Below are 22033 nucleotides of genomic sequence, written 5' to 3'. Positions count from 1 at the left end.
ATCACTTGAATAAAAGACTTTCCTGACCAAGTTGCTAACCTCTTGTGGGTAGAATGTCTCGTTTTTCTTCTTATTGTCCCTATAATTAATTTGTTAGCTATTTCATATAGAAACATTGTGGATATTAGTTGAATGATGTGAACATGATACTGAGAAAATGTTATAAATGTTCTGTTTGAAGGATGTCCAGAAGAAGTCTTTTGAAGAGAAATATGATACCTTCATGACTGTTTGCCAAAACTTTGAACCAGTTTTCCGTTACTTCTGCCTGGAAAAATTCTTGGACCCAGCTATTTGGTTTGAGAAACGATTGGCATATACGCGTAGTGTGGCCACATCTTCTATTGGTAATCCTGTATATCTTACATATTGAGCATGTAAATACATTCTGACTTGGTAATGGTAGTTGTTGCTTAAACTGTCCTCACGATTTGATCAATGTGTTTGTTCATGCTGATTTGTTAGCTTGCAACCATCCTTATCGACGAGAATTCCATTCTGAGGTAGGAAACTAAAACCAGTTTTGTTTTGGTTTTTAATATAGTGGATATGGTTTATTTTAACTCCCTTTAATATAGGTTCTTTGAGATTTTCTTTGGAATATAAAACCTCTCATAGTACCCTTTGGCTTTCTTTTATTATTGTTCTTCTGTACAGAATCTCTGTAATAGATTTCTACTCAATGGTTCATTGTTTAGTAGAATCTCAGAACAGAAATTGTGATATGTATGTATTTAAATACTTGATATTCAACATATGTTTTGACTTTTTAATTTTTCCATGAGAATGGAATAAAGTTAAAGCTGTTAGATAAATGAGTTAACAAAATCCTAAAGTATGAAAACCAATAACAATGTAGAAACTGTCTCATGTTAATTTGCAACTGAAGACAGTTTCTAGTGCCACTTCTGTGCTGTACTGGAGTGACAGGACACTCCAGTATGTATGTTTAGCCAAGATCCCCAGTACTTGTGGAACCTCTTCTGCGTTGAAAATCACTAATTGGGTTAAAGTGGTATGAGTTATGAACAAGAAATCAGGCTCAGTTAACAGTAAGGCCAGCCAGGCATGGATCATCCTGTTTGCCACCCAATGATTTTTCTGTAGTACTGCATGGTAGCTCAGCGGGCTAAAGGTATTTTAAGGCATGTCATTATCTGTCTTAAAAATCAAAATGCAGTTATGCCTGCAAAAGCACCTGTGAAATCAAGTAGTGATCGTTTCTGGTCAGCGCAGTTTATCAAGCAGAGAGCAGTTTCACTGTTGAATGATGAAGTTGCCAATCACTGTATCTCTCTTAAGAACACTTAATAAAAATTTGAGTGTATTGCACTGGCTGAGGTAAATCAGGGTCTCCAGCTTTCCACTAATTTTTCCGTACTAATTTCAGAGAAAATCGGGGCTTTCTAATAAAGAGAAAACATTTTTAGCAGCATATCTATTTTTAAAACATAATGCACATTAAAGTATCTGGCTAGATTTGACTTAACTCTACGTGGCTACTTACAATGTATAATTTTCTTTAAATAGCTTTAAAGTCTGAACAACTTAAAATTGTCTAGAGTCAGCGGTACTATGGTTGAATATGTGTTAGAGATTTCACATGGTTGTTTTGTTTTTTCCCTAGTTGGCTACATCCTTGGACTTGGTGATAGGCATGTACAGAATATCTTGATAAATGAGCAGTCAGCAGAACTCGTACACATAGATTTAGGTGAGTAGTAAAAGATTTGTATCTTTCATTAATGATGACTATTTGCCTATGAGAAAGTATAGAACTTAAGTTTTTTCTTCAGCATAAGCACTTGTGAGAGGAGCGGCCATCTTCACTTACAGTAATAAGTAAAACTTACTGTAAGAGGTGGCTGCTCAAGAAAAGAAGGAAGAGTTATCGAGAAGGTGGAAATCTAAAAATGGGGATGGCGTAATAATTGAGAACTGTCCTAAATATTGCTAGAGGGAACTTTACCTGTAATTAAGTAGCTTGAGAGAGAGAGTGGTAGTAGATTAAAAAGATAGATAGGCTAAAGAGTTTTGACTTTTCATCTGCTAAATGGTGGGAAATGAAAAAAATATTTAACCAAGAGCCAATCATGTTTGAATTTTAGGTAACTTTCTAAGCAATTTGGACCAGGAAGTTAAGAGAGAAAATAATAATGTAGATATGAAATGATGAAGGTTTGGACAGAGTTGTAGTGACCAGGAGATTAGAGTTGAAGATGGTTGTATTCTAGGTTTTACCACTAACGTTAGTTGTGCAGACAGAGAGGGGTTTCCAGACTGCTGAAGTATCTAACAAAGGAATACAGCAGGCTTCATAAAAAAACAAATAAAATAATGAATGACTGAATGAAAATAAGAAAAATTATGTGTTTTACACATTATTTCAAAACAGTGAGAGTAGAAAGTAGTAGAATCTTGATATAAAAGCGTTTGGATGTAATGGCAAGTCAAACTCTAAGCAGTAGAGAAGACTGAAGTCCCTGGGCTGGAGGAGATTCTCATCCCACACTGAAGATGGAGGCTTTGGGAATGCTAAACCAGAGCGGACTTGGAAAAGGCTGTGGCAGGAGGATTGCTGAGTTCAAGGACAGTTTAGGTTATATAGGGAGTTTTTGACCAGTCTGAGCTATGAAATGAGACCCCATCTCAAAACAAAAAGATAAAAATAGGTCTCAGAAACCATGAGGAAGAGATATCTTAGCTGCTGAGCCATTTCTTCAGCCTTGCAAGGAGTCAGCTTCTGAGCCACAGGAGGAAAATATCCCATGAAGGCCATAATAAAGCCAGGGATTAACTACAACAGAAAGAAAAAGAGAATTCAAGTGTCCTCCTAGTGAGGAAATCCCATCCCAAAAGCCGCATACTGTGTGACTTCATTTATATAATCCATTTGGTATGGCAAAATTATACAAATAAGCAGATTAGTGGTTGTTAGATGATTAGGGATAGATGTAGGGATTGACAAGCCATGTGAGGAAAGTAGGTGTGGCTGTATGAAGGACCTCTTAGTGATGGAATGTTATATGCCTTGGCTGTACTAGTGTCCATATCTTGGCTATGATGCTGTATCATGGTTTTCTCCTATAGTGGGAAAGACTGGTAGAAGGTGTGTAGGGTGGTCCTTGTGCATTATTTCTTAGCATTGCATGTGAATCTGTATTTTTACCTCAAAATAAGCATGTGAGTTTATATCTCAAAACATTTACTATACAAGTCTTCTATATTTCAAACATAGCAGTTATCCACTGCTTAAATCATCCTTTAATGTGCATTCCTTTGTCAGTAAGCTGTTCTTTGCATTTGAAGTGGTTCTCAAAGATGATGGAGGTGTGGTAGGCAGGGAAAGCAAAAATAGAGTAATCCTCTAGTACTAATAGCGTGTGAGTGACAGGTTATTTGCTGTCTTCACAGAGTTAGCATGTACTTAAGGAGACAGTGTGTCAGCCAGTCACACTTTCTTGCTTCACATCTCTGATTGTAGGAGTGGCTTTCGAGCAGGGTAAAATCCTTCCCACTCCAGAAACAGTTCCTTTTAGACTCAGCAGAGACATCGTGGATGGCATGGGCATCACTGGTGTGGAAGGTGTCTTCAGAAGGTAAGGGAGGAAGGCAGATAATTTTTGCTATCAAGTTTATTATTCAGCTAATAAATTTATATAGATGATGGGATTCAGTGGTAGAATGACATCCCAATACTTAGTTCTGAGGAAAAGACCCTTGGTACGGGCAGTAAATCGTTCTTTCCAGCCACCTGGGACTTAATTCAGCATGGCACATGTTGTCACACCTAACCTCCTCTGGAAGAGGCCCACTTTTACGGTTATTCAACCTTAGCTGACATGTTCTGTTTTTACTGTTTTGTTGGTGCTCATTGTTGGGAATGTTAAAGAGATAGTAGTTCTTTGTTTTTATTTTTATTCTTCTCTCATACAATACATCCTGACTTCAGTTCCCCCTCCCTCTACTCCTCTCAGGCACCCCCACCTCCCCTGTCTCCCAGATCCACTCTCCCTCCATTTCCTTTCATAAAAGATCAGGTCTCCCAGGGATATCAACCGAACATGGCATAACAAGATGCAATAAGACTAGCCACAAACCCTCATATTAGGACTGGACGAGGCAACCTAGTAGAAGGGAAACGGTTCCAAGAGCAGGCAAAGGAGTCGGGAACACCAAGCTAACAGCCATAATATATATGCAAAAGACCTATCTCAGACCCATGTAGCCTCCTTGATTGCCGCTTCAGTCTCTGAGCTCTTGTGAGTTCCTTGTTTGTTGATTCTGTTGACCATGTTCTCCGGGGTCCTCAACCCCTCTGGCTCCTACAGTTCTTCCTCTCCCTCTTCAGTGGGGGTCCTTGAGCTCCAAGGGCAGGGACCTGATAGAGATCTCCAAACTGGGTTCAAGAGATGATAGTTCTGTCTGAAAGAACCATGTTCCAGTATAGTTCCAAGCCAAAGATTTTTTGTAGTTTTCCCAGTAAAGGTCTAAAATCTCAGATTGTAAAAGTAAATTAATACTTGCCCCAGTAATCAATCAAGACAAAGTATTTCATAGCAATAGTGCCTTTTTTTTAATAAGTGCTGAGCTTATAAAATACACACCATGTATTTGTATATATATTAATTTCTGGAACATCTCTTAAATGTTGCCTTTTCTTTGAAATAAAATTTTGGGAATTGCTAACAAGGATCATCTAAGTATGCATGCATAAGTACATTTAGACAAAGATGACTGAAATATTGGTGTGCTACAGAATTCATGTTTGTAATGTGTTTCACCTTGCAGATGCTGTGAGAAAACCATGGAAGTTATGCGTAGTTCTCAGGAAACTCTGCTAACCATTGTAGAGGTAAGACATCTGGATTCCTTTACCAGTCAACCTGCCTTGTTAGGAAGTCACTCATTTGAAGAGCATTGCTCATTTCATGTAGGCTGGTGTTGGGCAGCAGCAGAAAGGGACACAGTGTACATTTTCTTACATCACAATGTTTGGGGTCAGAAACGTGTCTTGGAATATTATAGCATTTTTAAGTAATCTCCAATTTCTAATAAATAAATGAGCACTTTGACATCCTAGGCATCCCACTTTGACCTGTTGCTATTGTGCTTGCCACACAAACATGAGGGCCTGAGTTGGTATCCCTAGAAGCCATATAAAAACCTAGCATAGTAATGCATGTTTATAATCTTAGCACTGAGGAGGCGGGGATGGGGGGGATCTTTGGGACTCATTGCCAGCTAGTATAGCCAAATTGATGAGTTACAGATTCGGTGATAGACACTGTCTCAAAAAAAAAAAAAAATGAATAGAAAAATGATTGAAGAAAACACCTGACATTAACCTCTGGTCCCATCACAGCTACACATGTGTGTACATACACATACCAGTGTAGCTGTCTGTGTCCCCTATGGGATTATTTTGAGGTTGGTTTCCATGAAGAGAAAACAATAATATATATCATTTTCCCTCCAAATTTCAGAGCTAATTTAGTTGCAGATCAGAGTAACAACATTGTTAGTGATGTGACTGAAGAATGAGGTTTACTGTTGAGGCTCTTGCAGGTCTTGTTTGCTATGGAGCTTTGAGACAGTTCATCTGATTGGAGCTGTGTCCTGCAGAACATGTGTTTAAATCAGGTTTATCATCTCATGTAGACCCAGGACAGAGAGGGAGAAAAGTCATACTTCCAGTGCTTAGAACATTAATTCTACCCAAGTGAGAATTGTGTGCCTCTGGCAGTCATTACAAAGCTGGTAAGGATGTGTGAGACAAGAACTCACCTGTTTCCTGCAGAGAGAAATAAAGGAAGTAAAGTACAGACCTGACTGCATACAGGTATCACCTGTTCTGATTCTAAAGAGTAATGTTAACTGAGTTTGAACCAGATTTTTAGGGATGAAGAAGTAGGAGCGTGTGTGTTTTGTACATCCTTCCTGTGCAGGCAGGGTTGAGAGTCATTTGTATTTCACTGGCACTATTGAGACTCATAGTAAGGGTGGAGCTGTGTCCTTTAGAAGATTCAATTAGCAGTTTGCCATGCCGGTCTGAGTGAGAGTATTGCATCTGAGAAATGATTTCTGTTCCCACTTACAATACCTGTATCATTTTAGAACAAACCCACCCTTCACAGACACACAAAGTTCTGTTGTTGCCCCTGGTAAATCAGTCCAAATTTCTGAGAGTCATTTGCCACGGTTTTCCTAATATTAAGGAACAGTTTCTCATTCATCACTGCTGTCTCCTGCTCTAGGGGCAATGCTTCCCAATAGTGTTTTGACTCCCAGTCTTGAGTCACTCCTTTTAAAGTCAGTCCTTCCATATGGTTTATCAGTGGTCCTGGAGGACACTCAGCAGCGATACAAAATGAAAAGCTTTTGATACTGCTGATCTAGTACATGTCCTACAGTTAAAATATGCTGAAGACATTTCACAGTCCTAGCATGTGGATGCTGAGGAAACCCAGTGAAGGTGACTATCAGAAAGAATTGTGGTCCTGTGATGCTGGCCTGGCCTGCTGAATCATTTGTCTCTGTAACCATGTACTCTACTTAGTACTAAGACTGCCTGAGTCTGACTAAGAAACAAGAAATGTCTGTGTGTACACACAGCAGGGCAGTTTGCTGTTGAATACATTACATCCTTTTATTAAATTCACTCAGCTTGGGATCTAATTAATAGAAAAAGAGCCACTGGAGTGGGTGGTAGGATGGTGGTCAAAATGTTAGTTTTGATGGAGCTAAAACTCCGTTAGGGAACATGGCTTAAGAGTGAGGTGAAACAGACCTGGGGAGAGAAGGAAGTAAAAACCACAGTGACAATCTCCTCCAGCTAGGACAGCGTCATCCAGCCTGACACCTGACCCTGGGTAAGAGTGAACTTGGGGTGGGATGAGAACTTTGGAGCTTATATTTAAAATATCTCCTCTGCACAAATACATAATTCATCTCTTAGTCTGCTCCCTCCACTGGCTGCGTGTGACTAGTGTTATTTTAAGTGGTTGCTATTGTTGATAACTATGTAATCAACATGCACCTCATTTGTTTTTTCTGTCTAGGTCCTTTTGTACGATCCTCTCTTTGACTGGACTATGAATCCTTTAAAAGCTTTGTATTTGCAGCAGAGGCCAGAAGATGAGACTGAACTCCATTCTACCCCCAATGCGGAAGATCAAGAATGCAAACGAAGTCTTAGGTGGGAGATTTTAGGAGGGACCTATTGTTAGTTACTTAGACTTTGTTATTCCCAAGCCCGTAACTGTTGTACCTCATTGATTTCTTCATGTTTTTTATCCCTAGTGATATTGACCAGAGTTTCAACAAAGTAGCTGAACGTGTCTTGATGAGGTTGCAGGAGAAACTGAAAGGTGTGGAAGAAGGCACTGTGCTCAGTGTGGGCGGACAGGTGAACTTGCTTATCCAGCAGGCCATGGATCCCAAAAATCTCAGCCGACTCTTCCCAGGATGGAAAGCCTGGGTGTGACCTTCAGCTCAGGATTTACTCTAAACTCAAGACTTCAGAAATTACATCTCAGCCACCACATTTGGATGGGAATTAGTTAATAACTGCTTTTGAACCAGTTTTCTCCTTGATACATAACCAGCCAAAAATTAGTATTTCTGCTCTTGTATGTTAGGATGAATGTTGACTCTTAATATCATTCTTGTATTGTTTTCAGTGGGATCACTGAGGTGCACAGTGGCCTGAAGCCAGTGGAGCAGCAGAGTGAGTTTTGCTTTGGTGTGTGTTAGGACAAGTTTTGTAACTCTTGCTCTAAGCAGTCTTTAGTTCCCAGACAGTCACTATGTGAGCATGTGCATGCGCATTCCAAAGTACTTAATAATACTGTAAAAAGGGTAGACGTTAAAATTATAACTGTCACTATATCATGGGAAACTCACATTAAAATAAATGTTGGACTGGAGTGTAGCGCAGTATAGAACATGTGCCCAAACTGTCTGAGGCCCCAAGTTCAAGACCAGAATTGCAGATTAAAGGGGTGGCGGGGTGGAGTAATCACGTTGAAAACAAAGTACTATAGGTTGAACACACATAATTTCAAAGTCCAAAACATGAGATGTTCCGGTATCCAAAGCTTTTTGACATATTGGGCACATTTCAGAGGTTCAGATTAGGTACATAGCTAGTCTTAGCTTGCAGTTGTCACAAATGCTTTACAGGCTGAAAATATCTAAAACCAGAAGCAGCTCTGGTCCTCTGCTTTTTTTAGGAGGGGACACTGAATAAACCTGCACTTAAGAAATGGTCTGCTTTCAAGCCAGGCATGGCAGGACAGTCAGGGCTACACAGAGAATCCCTGTCTCTAAAACCAAAGCAGAAGAAATGTTCTGATTTCAGTTGCGGGATCACTCAGTGTTCCCAAGTGATGAGGTCTGGAGAGAAAGAGCATGGCTGGTGTAGCTAGTGGTGTTTGAGTTCTGTGCTCTTCCTCTTTCAGACCCTCTAGTATTCACCGTTGCTGTGTGTTTCTTTCTTACCTTCCTCCTAGTTTATGAATTCTTCTGTTAACTACATCTCATCTCCTAGATTCTTTCAAAAATTGGTTTTCAGGGTTGACAAAGTGGCTCAGTAGGTAAAGTGCTTGCTGTACAAGGCTGATGACCTGCGTTCCACCCTGAGAACCCATGTAAAGCTGTCCTCTGACCTCCACATGCCTGCCGTGGCACGTGCATGTCCACACACATACAACAATGAAGCTTAATTTTTTTTACACAGGAAAAAGTAGATTTTATTTTCAGCTGTGTGCTCTGGAACTAACAGACCTACCTGTTTCTGCCTCCCAGGTATTGGGATTAAAGGTGTGCATCATCATATTCAGCTTAATTAACTTTTTGCGTCCTTTTCTGTCACTAACCATCTTAAACTCTCATTCTGTGATCCCTCTGATGGTTTTATTAAGTCAAATGCTGGGTGTTGTATTGTTGATTCTTGAGTTTGGTGGGCTAGTTTGTCATTTTGAAAGGTGAGCTCATTTTCAGCCCCCTTCCCACACATGTGTGTGTGAGAATCCTGAGTGGCCTAGGTTAAGAGTGATTCTTCAAGAGAGGTTGCTCATGTTTCATCCCCAGGGACGGCACAGACATTCCTTGGCTCCAGGCTCTAGGTTTCAGGAATCGTGTAGATTGCCGAGAGCAGAAGAGTCTCCCAGGCCATGACAGACCTACTCTGTCATCTCTGTGCAAATAGGCAGAGTGTTTTACTGATACCCTTTTCAGTGAATGCTAAGCCTGCTTGTGTCTCGCCAAGGTGGCAGGGTGAAGGGAGGTGCATTTAACATCTCTGCCTTGCTGTTTACAAGCTTAAGATTCTTTAGTCCAGATACTCACACACACATATACATATACTCACACGCATGTACATATACATCGATACACATGTGGATGTTTGCTTTACATCCAAACTTTTGGTTTCTGCAAACTGTTTTGAAAATTATTTTGTATTTTAACTTTCCTTCTTTGTGTCTTTTGTCAGATTTTGGATATTATGAATATTTGGTATCTACTTACTGTAGTAATCAAGAGGATGTGTTGAACTTAGAATGTCTTTAAGAAAGTGTTGACCTCCTCATGATAGAGAATGATATTAACTAATAACGGCTAGCTAAATGAATTTGTAATAGTTTCTGTAGTTAAATCACTGAAGAGGTTGGAATAATATAATTGATCCATTCTTTACCCTTGAATTATATGCCATAAACATATTTTATCAATGACTTTGAAAAGTTTATATTAGGTTTTCAGGTAAACCTGGAAGTAGCTAATTGAAATGTAAAAAGATTAAGTTAGAAAATATTTTTGACAAATTTGAGTAAGATGGAGCCAATGAGGTGAGATTTACAGGTATTAAAAATCAGGTATTTCCTTTATGCCAAGTACCTGACATGTCTATCAGCAGCATGTTTGATTCCTACAACAAAGACTTGTAATATTGGATGATATTCTTTTTTTTATGCTTTGAAAACAAAAAAAAATTTATTTACTCTACTCAGTGTTTAAATCCATGACAAGTGCTTCACCTATACACATAAAACCACTAAATTGTTTTATCAGACCCCTTTTAATATACAATATATACACCTATAGAAAAAGGAAGGAGGAAAATATTAATAGATAAAAATATGGCATATAGACAGAGTACTTCTGCATTCTAGCCTTGTTTGATTGACAGGTAAAGAAACTTGTTACAAGTCATAATTCCACCATATCTGCTAGGAAAAGACCGCAGCATCTCTGAGTCACCTGGGAAAAGCCATATTCCTGTTTTTGCTTTTGGAAATAATTATTCATAAGTTTATATTTATTAAGTATATCCTTAAGCCTTTCATCACTTTAGAAACCTATAAAATTAGCAAACTAATCTACATTTTAGTAAATCTTTTGATCCCAGAAAGCAAAACTGGGCAACAGACCTATATACAAAGTACACAGTTGAAGTCTTTGGGCAAGAGCCAACAAGAATGTTAATGGATGAGTATTTCTCCTAGTCCAGCCCTATCAAACTGGATCACAGCAGGTGATGAGCATGCCCAGCTGCTGCTGATGTGTAAATTCTTTTCATGATGAACCTATATAAATAACACTATGGTTAGGCTAATAATAGAAAAATACTATTTGTAGCATACTATAATTAGAGAAAGTTAATGGTATAAAACACAGAAAAATGATCTATGCCTTTTACCTGTCAGGAAAAATGGCAACAATATTGTGATATTTACTACCTTACAATATTTCATTGATTGTAAGTTAAGCCACTATGATTAAAACCTTTTAGCATGGTTTTGCATACCATCAATTCATTAGACAATTAGCAGTGTATAGACCTTGAATTTTCTAAAACCTTCTTAGTTTTTCATGTGTAAAAGTAGGAAACCAGAGTAGCGAGCCCTCAGAAACAGAAATGTCGAAGGTACTATGTACAACTCAAAGCTTCAAAATACAAGCATCATTCATACGAGCAATAAATAAGTTAGACTTTTATTCTGAATGCCTTAGCTATACACTAAGTGCCCTTTTCCTGAGAAAAGAAAATGTGCATATAAGGCTGGGTTTATGTTTTACAAGTGACTCTTTAAAACATATGTTTTTGATGGACAAATTGTATTCCAAAAATTTTTTTAGGTGGCCAGCATTCAAAACATTCTATTTTATGAAGAAATAATTTTAAAGTTGCAATTGGAAATTTTTCATGCTGCTGATTAGTCATTATCTTGTTACCTGATGACATCAAGTATCCCATTTTATATCCAGAGAAAGTAAAAGTTGGAGAAGGTTACTTGTCTGAGGCCAGAAGACATTGCACACAAGTATCATATAAGCAGTCTCTTCAGTTGAAGAACTTTTAGTAAAAAGAATCTGGCATTCACTGGTCAGGTGTAAGTCAGTGAAAAGCAAATAGAGAAGCTGCTAGAAAAGGAAGTTAGACAGCTGGTGTGTCTAGAGTCAAGGAGGCGACAGTCCCTCTTCCAACCCTGTGCACCCTCAGAGTGGTCCCAAGTCAGGCCCCAAATGTAAGGTCGTCATGGTGTTCACTTAAAATGAGGAAAAGATTGTGCACCTAGAAATCTGTCACAAATTTAAATATGGTAAAAGGAACAAAAGCAAAAAGGAAGGACTTTGGGCACCTTAGGTTTATAATAACCACCTTTGTAAGTGGAAGGCCAGTATGAAATAGAGAAAAGTGCCATTTCAAGTGTTTTAGTTGCACCTTAATGAAATTATGTATTTTATATAGATTTGTTTAGTGTTATTAAATGTAATCTGTTACACTGTTACCTGAATGTTACAAAATTTTTTAATAAAGAATTATACAAGTTTATGTTAACTGTACAAGTGTATGTCCATTTTATGAAATACTTGATATGTGCCAGTCACGGGCTGGTTCCTAGGGAGACACAGAAGTCAGCACTCAGTCAGAATCAGGGGAAGAGGGCTCCCGTCCGTGTTCTCGGCTTTGGCTTAGAAAATGAGCTAGTTGACATTTCTCAAATCTGAAAAACTAAGTTGCACTAGGATATGACAAATAAAGATCCTGATATCCTAAATGTGATATTTCACTTTATCATATTATTTTAAAATAAATTCATTCTTCTTGAGAGTTTCATGTTCCTCTGTGCAGCTTCTGGCAAAATATATTTTATATACAGTGTAGTCAGAGTGTCCAAAAAGATTGGGTTCAACTTAGTAAAAATCTCATATAATACAATTTTTTCTTGGAATAAAAGCCCCCTACTTTGCCCTAAGGGGATGCATGGTTTTGTATACAGCAGGAGTGAGAGTATACACTTAGCAGTACTTGCTCCTTCCCCTCTGTTCGCTTATCGCTCATTGACATCACCAGTTTCCCAGGTGGGTAAATCTTTTCTGTAAGGACTTCCCTTCATCGCTACCCAAGTATCAGAGTTTCTGTTGTGGAAATCCTCATACTGTTATCTCATTTTTTCCTCGGCACCTTTGTGGTTTTATACGTTATCTCTTGTCTCTTATTATTATTTGGAATTTAAAGTGCTTACTCTCCACGAAAATGGTACCAGTGACTGAGGTAAAAAAAAGTCCTATTCTTTCTAGAAACTTAGGTTGGTTCTTTTAGTCCCAGTGGTTCTCAACCTTCCTAATACAGTTCTCATATGACTGTTGTCCTCAGCCATAGAATTATTTTCATTGCCACTTCACAACTATAATTTTGCTACAGTTATGAACTGTAATGTAAATCTGTATTTTTCAATGATCTTAGTTGACCCTTATGAAAGGGTCATTTAATCCCCACCACAGGGGTCACATCCCACAGGTTGAGAACTGGTGTTTTAGGTGCTCATACCTGCTATGAATAATTATTTTTTTCCTCCCAGATCTAATAGTGTTTTGTTACTTTATCTTCTTCTACTCTTTTGGCCACAGCCTCTGCTTGGTGCAGCGATAATGGAAGACAGAAGCAGTCATGTTTGAACAATCCTGTGGCTCATGGCCAACGCTCAAGTGTCAGTGTTTTCCCATTTTCTGTTTCCTGCAGGGTTTTTAGTGAGGCTCCCGTGTCACTTTTCCTGTTGGAGAAATCCCTGAACTGCTGTGAAGCTTTGGGGTTGGGTTCACAGTTACTACACTTGCTGAAGTGACCACTTTCTGAAAGTGAGCGTGTCACTTTGGTGCTCACACTGGTACGTTTCCTAAGATTAAGTCAGCCATACACTTTCAGCACCTGAGAGGTGGTGGGATCTTTAGGAGGTAGGCCAGTGCAGGTAGGGGAAAGGCAGGTTATGATCTTTGAACTCGTAAAGTGGAATCCTGGTGCCTCTTTGTGTTGCTGCTCCCTGTCTTTGAAATGATCAGCTTTGCAAGACAACTTGTTCCCTGGCGTGATACTGCCTCACCACAGAACCTGAAATGAAGGGGGCTGATAAATTGTGTGCCTTAGGCATTTTGCCCCAACAATAGGATGCTATCATAACACACATGGGTGTGTGGACATCTTTTTAGGTCTCTGTCCTTAGTTCTCTCCGGTATAAAACCAGAAAAGGTGTGGTCCTTTTGTTTGGGGCTCTTTTTTCTCACCTTTTAATTCCCATAATGTATGATTTCTTGAGATTGATCAGGTTAAGTGTTTCTCCTCAAGAGGGCTTTCGTTGCTTGTTTTTAGGTATATGGATGGGTTCTTGCCTGAGTTTATGTCTGTGTTCCACTCACATGCCAGAAGATGGCAGTAGATTGGCTAGAACTGAAATTAGATAGTTGTGAGTCACATGTCAGTGCTGAAAATCAAACCTTGGTCTTTGAGAAAAGCAGTCAGTGCTTTCATCCACTAAGCCATTTCTCCAGCCCTGGGTGTATAGTTTCTTTACGGTAAGCCTTCACAGCCCTTTCTCTCAGGCTGTTGGAAATATACAGCATATTGTTTCCTATAGCTACCCCACTACAGAGACACAGAACTTAAGGCATATTGATTCTGTGTGTGTGCATGTGTGTAAATTTACTGGTCATGTCTGATCCTCATTCTCCTCTCTTGGGGAGGTTTCCTCCTCCCTTTTATTTCCATGGGACACAAGAGTGCCTGTTGGTTTTACTATGTCTGGCTTTTATTTTGTTTAACATGATACTCTCCAGATCCATTTTCTCCCAGATGATAGGTGACATGATTTTACTCTTTTTATGACTAAATAATACTCAGCTGTACATATAAGCCACATTTCTTTTTCTAGAAGAGGATGATTTATTGATGAGGTATTTAAATCACTGTTAACTGTATTTGAACTTGTCTGTCCTTGAGATCACTCCAAAAAATTCAAAGCAAAACTACTGTGTGATCCAGCAGTGGTACTTCTGGTTTTTATCTAAAGGAAACCAAAGTACCAAAAAAATCCATGCCTCCTCCATTCACTGCGTCCATCCAAAGCACCAAACTAAAGGAGATGGAACCATGACCACCCAGATTTGACGGGTACACAGTTGTGAAATACACTTCCCCCCTTGAAATGTGTAAATGGTTACCTGTGCATCATTTAAAAAATACTTAAGTGGACAGTTGAGGAAAAAATCAGTGAGGGCCATTTGGACACGTGTACAGTGAATGCGCTCTGCCCTGAGCAACTGTACTAAAAGCAAATTGCATTTGGAGGTTTTTTTAACAACCTAAATATACTTTATTTTAAGTGTAATTTCAGACAACTACAGTTTATCAGAATACCAGGAAGAACTATACACTGTCCAGTGTAGTATTTCTGAAGTCTTCCTTAATTAGGAGCAAATAATATATACATAAGTTATGGTAGTCGAAATATTCAGTCTCTTGGCTTTAACTGAAAAATGGGCTTGAAGGGCCATTGCTCAGAACAGGAAGACCTTTATGGTTTCATTCCAAACATGGAATTGGGTGTTAAGCTAGTGTACTGTGGCCTTACGTAAGTAGTTTCATAGTAATTATCCTCATATAGTCCTTCTGTTGGTGCCTCTGACCCATCTGCATAGTTATACAGAGTTTTCTGGATTTGTCCAAGCCTCACATCTAAAAAGAAATGACAGATGGTTACAACAGTGCCCTGCTCTCTAAGTCCTTCCCGTCACACTTTGAACACATGTCCTTATTGCTGCTTTAACAGAAACACTCAATGCCCCCATCTCTGTGTTCATTCTATTTTAACCACTATTTGTCTCTACACAGGTCTCTGTATGAGCTGGGTTCTAGGTGTGACCTACTAAAAAATACCTCTGTAATTTTGGGGCAGTCATTGATATTCTGTAAGCCCAAGTCTTCATCTGTAAAATTTAAGATTGCAGTGGCACCTGCTGCGTGGTGTATATACCCCCCCCCCCCGCCATGGAGACCAGAGGATGTTGTGAGGAAACCTTCTCACGCTGCCCTAAAATCTCACTGAACATGGAGCCCCTCGGATCCAAGTGTGTCCACTCCCTCATGCTGTGGTTACAGGCGCCCACAGGCTGTGCCTGGCCTTGCTTGTGCCAGGGTCTTTAAGCTTGCACTGTAAGTGGTCTCCACCAAGCCACCCCCAGAACCTGCTTGGATTTGTGATAACTGAATGAGATGGTCCATGGTGTTTGGAATGAGTGCTTTGTAATTAGCTAGAGCCGTTTCTTCACTCCCAAATGAACTGACTTGTTCATTTATGAATCTACTCTGGATACCCGCCCCATCCAGCCCCCACATACACACATGCACAGCCTGTCTCTTCGTTTTGTTTTGTTTCTGAGGCAGGGGTCTTTGTATTATGTCACCCTGGCTATCTTGGGAACTTAATATGTTGATCAGGCTGACCTTGAACTCAGAGATATGCCTGCCTTCCTCAAGTGTCTGGCTTTCTCTAGCTTCTTAAAGGGTAGCACACATATTCTCCCAGTGCCACCATCTTTCCTCAGTATTTAAGATAGTTTTTCCTTTATCATATGATAATTGAAAGGAACATATCTTTTACCATAACCTTTCAGAACTTAGTAATTTATATTGTTTCCTTTTTTGTATCTGCCATGTATATTCTTTATCAGTAAATCACTTAAGCGTGTACGTCTTGTGATTTCTGTAGCAAAGCTTTAATCTCTTTGCCCTTTATTATAAGACAGTTACCAAAATTGTTCTGTAGAAGGCCATTGTAATGGTTAGTCTTGGCTGTCAACTTGACTCTATCTGGAATCAGCAATCCCATGAGGAATTTGCTTTACTGGGTTAATTGAAGTAAGAAGGCCCACCCGCAGTATGGGTGGCACCTTTTGGTGGCAGCCCAAAAATAAGAGAAGGTGGAAAGGAAAGGCTTGGTTTGCCTGCTTGCTTTCATAACAATGGCAAGTTTGTCTATGCTGTTGCTGCATTCTCTCTCTGAGAGCAGAATCAGCTTCTTCCGGTTTCTGACGTGTCCTGAAGGCCAGCAGCTCTCCAGGGACCCTTCCAGCTTTCAGTGCTGACAATGCACCCAGCCCCTACGGAATGAGCAGCCATGGGATTCTCAGACTGTCCTGAGGGAGCCATTACTGGACCATACAGATCACACCATATAAGACAGTCTAACAGTTCATCAGTGACTCCATTATTCTCCAATGCAAAAACTGCTGGGTGTGAGGAACAGGCATGGGACATGTTCATGTAGGTACAGCCAGAGGCCATGGTTTATATGTGGAAAGCTGTGTATTTGAGGCAGCAGACTATGATAGTGTTTCAACTGTGAATTCTTAACCTGCTTTAGTTCAAATCCTAGCACAGACTGACTTTGAGCAAATCATATTGTCTCTCCTCCCTCAGAAAATGCAGATAATGGAACGTGTTTCATATGTTTGTTTGAAAGATCAAGTTAAATTCATTCTTCACAGTAGTTGCTAAGAGTTCACATTATCTGTTTTGTGTAGAATGGCCCTGGGGAATATCAGCATGGGAACTGTCACAGAAGTGATGATAGGCAATCACATGCTGGATTTGAGTGGCAGCAGTGAGCTGGGAGTCAGTGAATGAAAACGATAACTCATATGGATGGGGTGATATGTGGTGGGCAGCATCCTAAGCTCTGCTAAGTGACAAGCCCTAGTCTAAGCTGCTTCTCTGTGTTATAACAACAGCAGAGCAAAAACTCCAACCCAGACTCCACACTCTGACCGCTCTGCCTGGCTGCTTCTCATACAAGGTAGCAGAGTTACATTCTAGTCACAGGTCCTCATAGTCTTAGACGGTTCTGCTGGTTGGCTGTGTCAGCTTGACACAAACATAGTCATGGGTAGAAAGACTCCTAACTGAGAAATGCCTCTGTAGAAGACAGGGCTGTAAGCAAGCCTGAGTTATGGCTTTGACCAGTGATGGGTGATGGAGGGCCCACCTCTTGTGGGCATTGCCATCCCTGGGCAGGTGGGTCTTGGGTGGTATAAGAAAGCAAACTGAGAACGCCACGGAGAACACAGGAAGCAGCCCTCCATGGCCTCTGCATCGGCTGTTGCCTTGACTTCTTGGATGATTGACTGTCATGTGGAGTCTAAGTGAAATAAGCCTTTTCCTCCCCAAGTTGTTTTCGGTCCTGGTGTTTTATCACAGCATAGAAACCCTACGATGTTAGAATCATTGGCACTTCTGTGGCATAATGATAGGATTCAGTGTGCCATTACTGAAGGACAATAGTGGAACAGAACTTAAACGTTTCCAACATTTGGAGGCATTCATTTTGCCAAATCTAGTTTGCTCACTGGAAGTCATTACTGAAACCATGAGCTATACAACTTTCAAAACTTTTATCCCGCCTTATATAAAATAGAAAACCAATTTTCAAATGAGAGCCCAACATATAAAGATAGGCATAAAGACATGACCTAACATTTATAACAACGTGTGCATACACATATTCTTCAGGATGATGAGTATGTACAGATCGTTTAGACCCATATAGATTTTTCCATAAAGTATTGCTAAAAACCACCTACTTTGGACTGGAGAGATGGCTTAGTGGTTAAGAGTACTGGCTGTTCTTCCAGAGGACCCATGTTCGGTTCCCAGCATCCGTGTGTTGGCACACAACGGTAACTCCAGTTTCAGGGGATCTGATGTCCTCTTTTAGCCTCCACAGGCACATCATGCATGTGGTACACTTACATGGAGGCAAGATTCTCATACACAAAAAAAAAACTCACCTACCTTTTAAATTAGCTGAAGAGTTGCTTGTAGCAGTTTCTTTCCAGGTAGCAATATATCTACAACATATTATATGGGCATTAAATTGACTTATTACTAAATAATGCTAGTTAACAATGCTTAATGGTCACATCTTCACTAGTCTCAGTGTCTGGTTTTCAGGACTCTACCACCTCCTAGTGGGCCACACGTGATTATAAGGCAATCTCCAAGACGAGGAGTTACAAGAGGTTCAAATGGCCATGGTGGTGCACACCTTTAACTCCAGCACTCTAGAGACAAGTAGGCAGATTTCCAAGTTCCAGGACAGCCGAGGTTACATAGTAAGACCTTGTCTCAAAATAAAATAATGAGGCAGTTTTTAAAACAAATTCACCTGTATTTATCCAGATTTTTTAGAGGTCTTTTCAAGAAATTACTAACTTACCAATTTTCCTGTAGGGAGAAATGTCAGATTCTGAATTTTTCTCACAGGATGTGTCAGTAAACCAATTATAACTGAAGATAACAGCAATAGAGACTGGACGCCATGAAAGCCTAGGGAAGTTGCTGTTTATCGCTGCCTAGGACCAGGCTGCCGCGGAGCCTGACTGCATCAGATAACGTGTGTCTGCGGTCAGAAGCACGGCCTGTACACGCCCAGCAATCACTCACCTAGCCTGAGTTCTTGTCGGGGTTCAGCAAAACAGTTTGCTTTTTATATACTTAACTGGAGTGAACTGAAAAGAAGTACATAATTTGGAAACATTTAAGCAAAAAATGTGGCTCTTCAGTTACTCTCACCATGTCAAAAGAAGGTGTGTTCATCTCACAGAGCCTACCAGAGAGGTGACTGGCAGCACGGGCTTGTCTAGGCCAGCATCTCCTCAGACGTGATGACAAAGACGTCTCTGAATAATGGGAAGTTTCCCTTTTATCACCTACTTCCTCTGGTCTCTTCCTCACGTTCTGTCAGTGACTGGCACCTCAATTCTGCCTGTCTCCTTTTAACTCCCTCGTTCTAACATCTCCCATTTCTTTACCTTCTTTATAATTTTTCTCTTTGCCCATGCAATATCCACAGTTCTTGTTACAGCTGAATATACCCTGAACATTTTAACAGCGATGCTGAGGTATGACTTGTTGGCTCTACAATCCACTCATGGTTCAGAGATGGTAGGTATATTCAGAGTTGTGCATTTTCACCACAATCAATTTTCAAACATTGTTATTACAGCCAGGAGACGCTCAACATCCCTTAGTTGTAACCTCCCTGTAATCCCCGGTCCACAGCCTCAAGTAACCATTGCTAATATATGTCATCTCTAAACTTACTTATTCTGTATATATCACTGTAATTAAACTGCTTTCACGTGACAATTTCATGGACATCATGGCACATACCAGAATCTCTCTCTTCTGCTGAGTAATCCTACGTTGTGCGAACAAACTGCTTTACTCGTCTAACCCTCACCTGATGGACATTTGGATTACTTCTGATTTTCTCCTCACTGTAAAATGTTTCTGTGAACATTTGGGCTAGTCTTTGCATGGATGTACATTTTCATTTTCCTTTGTACATCCTCTGGAGTGGTATTGCTCGGTTACATTGCAACACTTGAGCGATCACCAGTTATCTCCCAAGAGTGGCGGAACCACCGCACATTCCTGCCAGCCGTGTATCAAGGCTCCACTCTCAGCACTCTTGCCAGCACTTGTTACTAACCACGTTGGTCGTGTGAAGTCCCCCACTGCGCCTTCAGCTGGCACTTACCTGATGACTGTATTGAACTGAAATTCCCACCACATAAAATTCTCAAAATATCTTTCAATGGCCATTTAGTATCTAAAAAGAGTAGACCATATAGATTGAAGCTATTTATTTATATAATTAATGTAAATAAATTAAAGCTTTATGTATAAATATACAAATAAAGCTAATTCTTTACATAATTAATCTTATGGTCTTAGTCTTGTTTCTGAATCCCAAAGTAAAACAGTAAGTTAGACATAGCTGCTGTAATGTATTCTTCTGCCTTACTATAATTTTCTCAAAATCGTTTTTCCTTTTCTGTGTAGACAAATAATATTTTTAAGGATTATGTTGGTAACCCCAAGGTTCAACCTGGAAACAGGAAATTCTAGAAAGAAAAATACAGGACTTCGTCCCCCTGCGAGTGGCTGTAACTTACTCATCAAAGTTGAGTGTGTTCGTCCAGTTCAGCACTTCGTCTACTTCCCACTCCATCACAGAATCCACGCCGCCATCTTCAATACTCTTAATTAGTCCTTTTGTGGCTTTGTGAATTAGGCCTAGCGTTTCATGATGTGTCGTCTTGGCCTCCAGGCTTCCCAGGTAGTACCTAAGTAAGGGGAAAGAAGTGACACACATCCTTTGCAATAAGTGATTAGAAGTGAATACAATTGATAGATGTTTATATGTTAAAATCATAAATTAAATCAAGCTTTTGTTCTGTATACTTCTAAACTAAGACCAGTGTGATAGACTCTTCCTGGGGCAAATTAATCACTAACCAGAAAGACTTCACTTACACAGCTGCCATAAGTTTTACAATACAAAATCTGAATCCAATTCTGAGGAGAAGACTTTTAGAGACTAAGCCAGCCCTCTGGTCTTACAGGTAAAGAACTAAGACTAAGAGGAGTCATGTGACTTCTACAGAGTCACGAGACTAACAGCAGGTGACAGGCAAAGGAGATTTATCTACATCTTAGTGTCATATACACTGCATAATTTTCATATCTTTCTTTTAAAAAGACAGCCATTTGTGGTGGTTGTTTCTTCTTTCTTATATAAAGAATTGAGACTTGGAGAAGTCAAGGAATTGTTTAAGATCATGGAAAGTGGTAAAAATGGGGAGAGGCAGCATTCAGATTTGACTCTGAGCATATCCCCCTTCTGTCTAGATACTATCTTAAACATTAGTTTAAGGTACGTGTTCCTACCAAACATGAATAGGGAGACATTAGTAGTCCTTACCAAGAACATGGAACACAGAAATTCATTGAGAAGACAAATGTATCATCAGCAGACTTTGTCATCATTACTAGACCTGAGCTACAAAATAATGCCTAGAGAAGGCCTGAACCTGTAGTAAACAGACATAAATAATGCTTTGCCTCCAGGGTGCCTAAGGAAATAGTTCTCCCACAATGCTCCTCATTCCTGGCATCCACACAAGGAAAATGATGGGAATTGAGTATGTAAACACTCGTTTTGGGGGACTCTGAACCTGTTGCAGCATGCAGGGTATCCAGGAACCACTGACTATGGCAGGGAAGTGGTTTATTTCCATGGCCAACTGGAAACAAAACCAGTGTCCTTTGCTGGACCAACATTCAAAGAGACATGACTTTTTACTCCAGTGGCCCATTTATAAAGTTAGTCCAACTTAACCACCAGGTGTAGACACAGAAGTAAGGAGAAAACAAGGTAAGATGAAACTTCCAAGGGACCAGAACTCTAGCCACAGACTTCAAAAGGAAAGTATACTAATTAAATGCCTATTCAATATTTTAACAAATCTGAGAAAACTCAGTGAGATACAGGAGAATTACATACAGAAAATTCAACAAAATTGGGGAAATTTATGAATGAAATTTCTAGCAGATATAGTAAAGGAAATCTTTACAAATGAGGAATTCATTATTTCAAATTAACCATGCAGTTGATAGCTTCATCATTGCATTAAGCCAGGAGAAGAAAACAATGAACATAAAGATACATCTTTTGTAATATCTTAGATGGAAAAAAATGAAGAAAAACCCTAAGACACAATGGCACTTTATAATATTTCAATCAGTACAAGACATCAAAAAGTAGAAAGACAGGGATCTTTGTCAATGAAATGTCTCTGACCTGGAAAAAGATGTGGTTGTACAGGCACAGAGGCCCAAGGGTCATGG

General features: G+C 39.7%; 2 protein-coding genes across 3 annotated transcripts in view; one reads left to right on the top strand and one right to left on the bottom strand.

Annotated features, from left to right (window-relative positions):
* Positions 1-11845, top strand: part of Atm (ATM serine/threonine kinase) — a 105645-nt gene extending 93800 nt beyond the window's left edge. For both annotated transcript variants that reach the window (XM_087905668.1, XM_087905667.1), the window contains exons 58-63: positions 182-347; positions 1628-1714; positions 3485-3599; positions 4792-4855; positions 7062-7198; positions 7303-11845. In XM_087905668.1, coding sequence (XP_087761794.1) covers positions 182-347; positions 1628-1714; positions 3485-3599; positions 4792-4855; positions 7062-7198; positions 7303-7486 — 753 coding nt within the window. In that variant the 3' untranslated portion in view covers positions 7487-11845. The remainder of the gene's footprint in view (positions 1-181; positions 348-1627; positions 1715-3484; positions 3600-4791; positions 4856-7061; positions 7199-7302) is intronic.
* A 2348-nt stretch (positions 11846-14193) lies between these two features.
* The window catches only part of C4H11orf65 (chromosome 4 C11orf65 homolog), a 30226-nt gene continuing 22386 nt past the window's right edge, over positions 14194-22033 (bottom strand). The window contains exons 7-9 of the mRNA XM_048417588.3: positions 20299-20469; positions 18131-18186; positions 14194-15016 (exon numbers count right to left, since the gene is read on the bottom strand). Coding sequence (XP_048273545.1) covers positions 14856-15016; positions 18131-18186; positions 20299-20469 — 388 coding nt within the window. The 3' untranslated portion in view covers positions 14194-14855. The remainder of the gene's footprint in view (positions 15017-18130; positions 18187-20298; positions 20470-22033) is intronic.

This window comes from Myodes glareolus, chromosome 4 (assembly GCF_982192425.1).
Source record: "Myodes glareolus chromosome 4, mMyoGla1.1, whole genome shotgun sequence".
Classification (NCBI taxonomy): domain Eukaryota; kingdom Metazoa; phylum Chordata; class Mammalia; order Rodentia; family Cricetidae; genus Myodes; species Myodes glareolus.
This window is presented reverse-complemented; position numbering and strand designations above follow the sequence as displayed.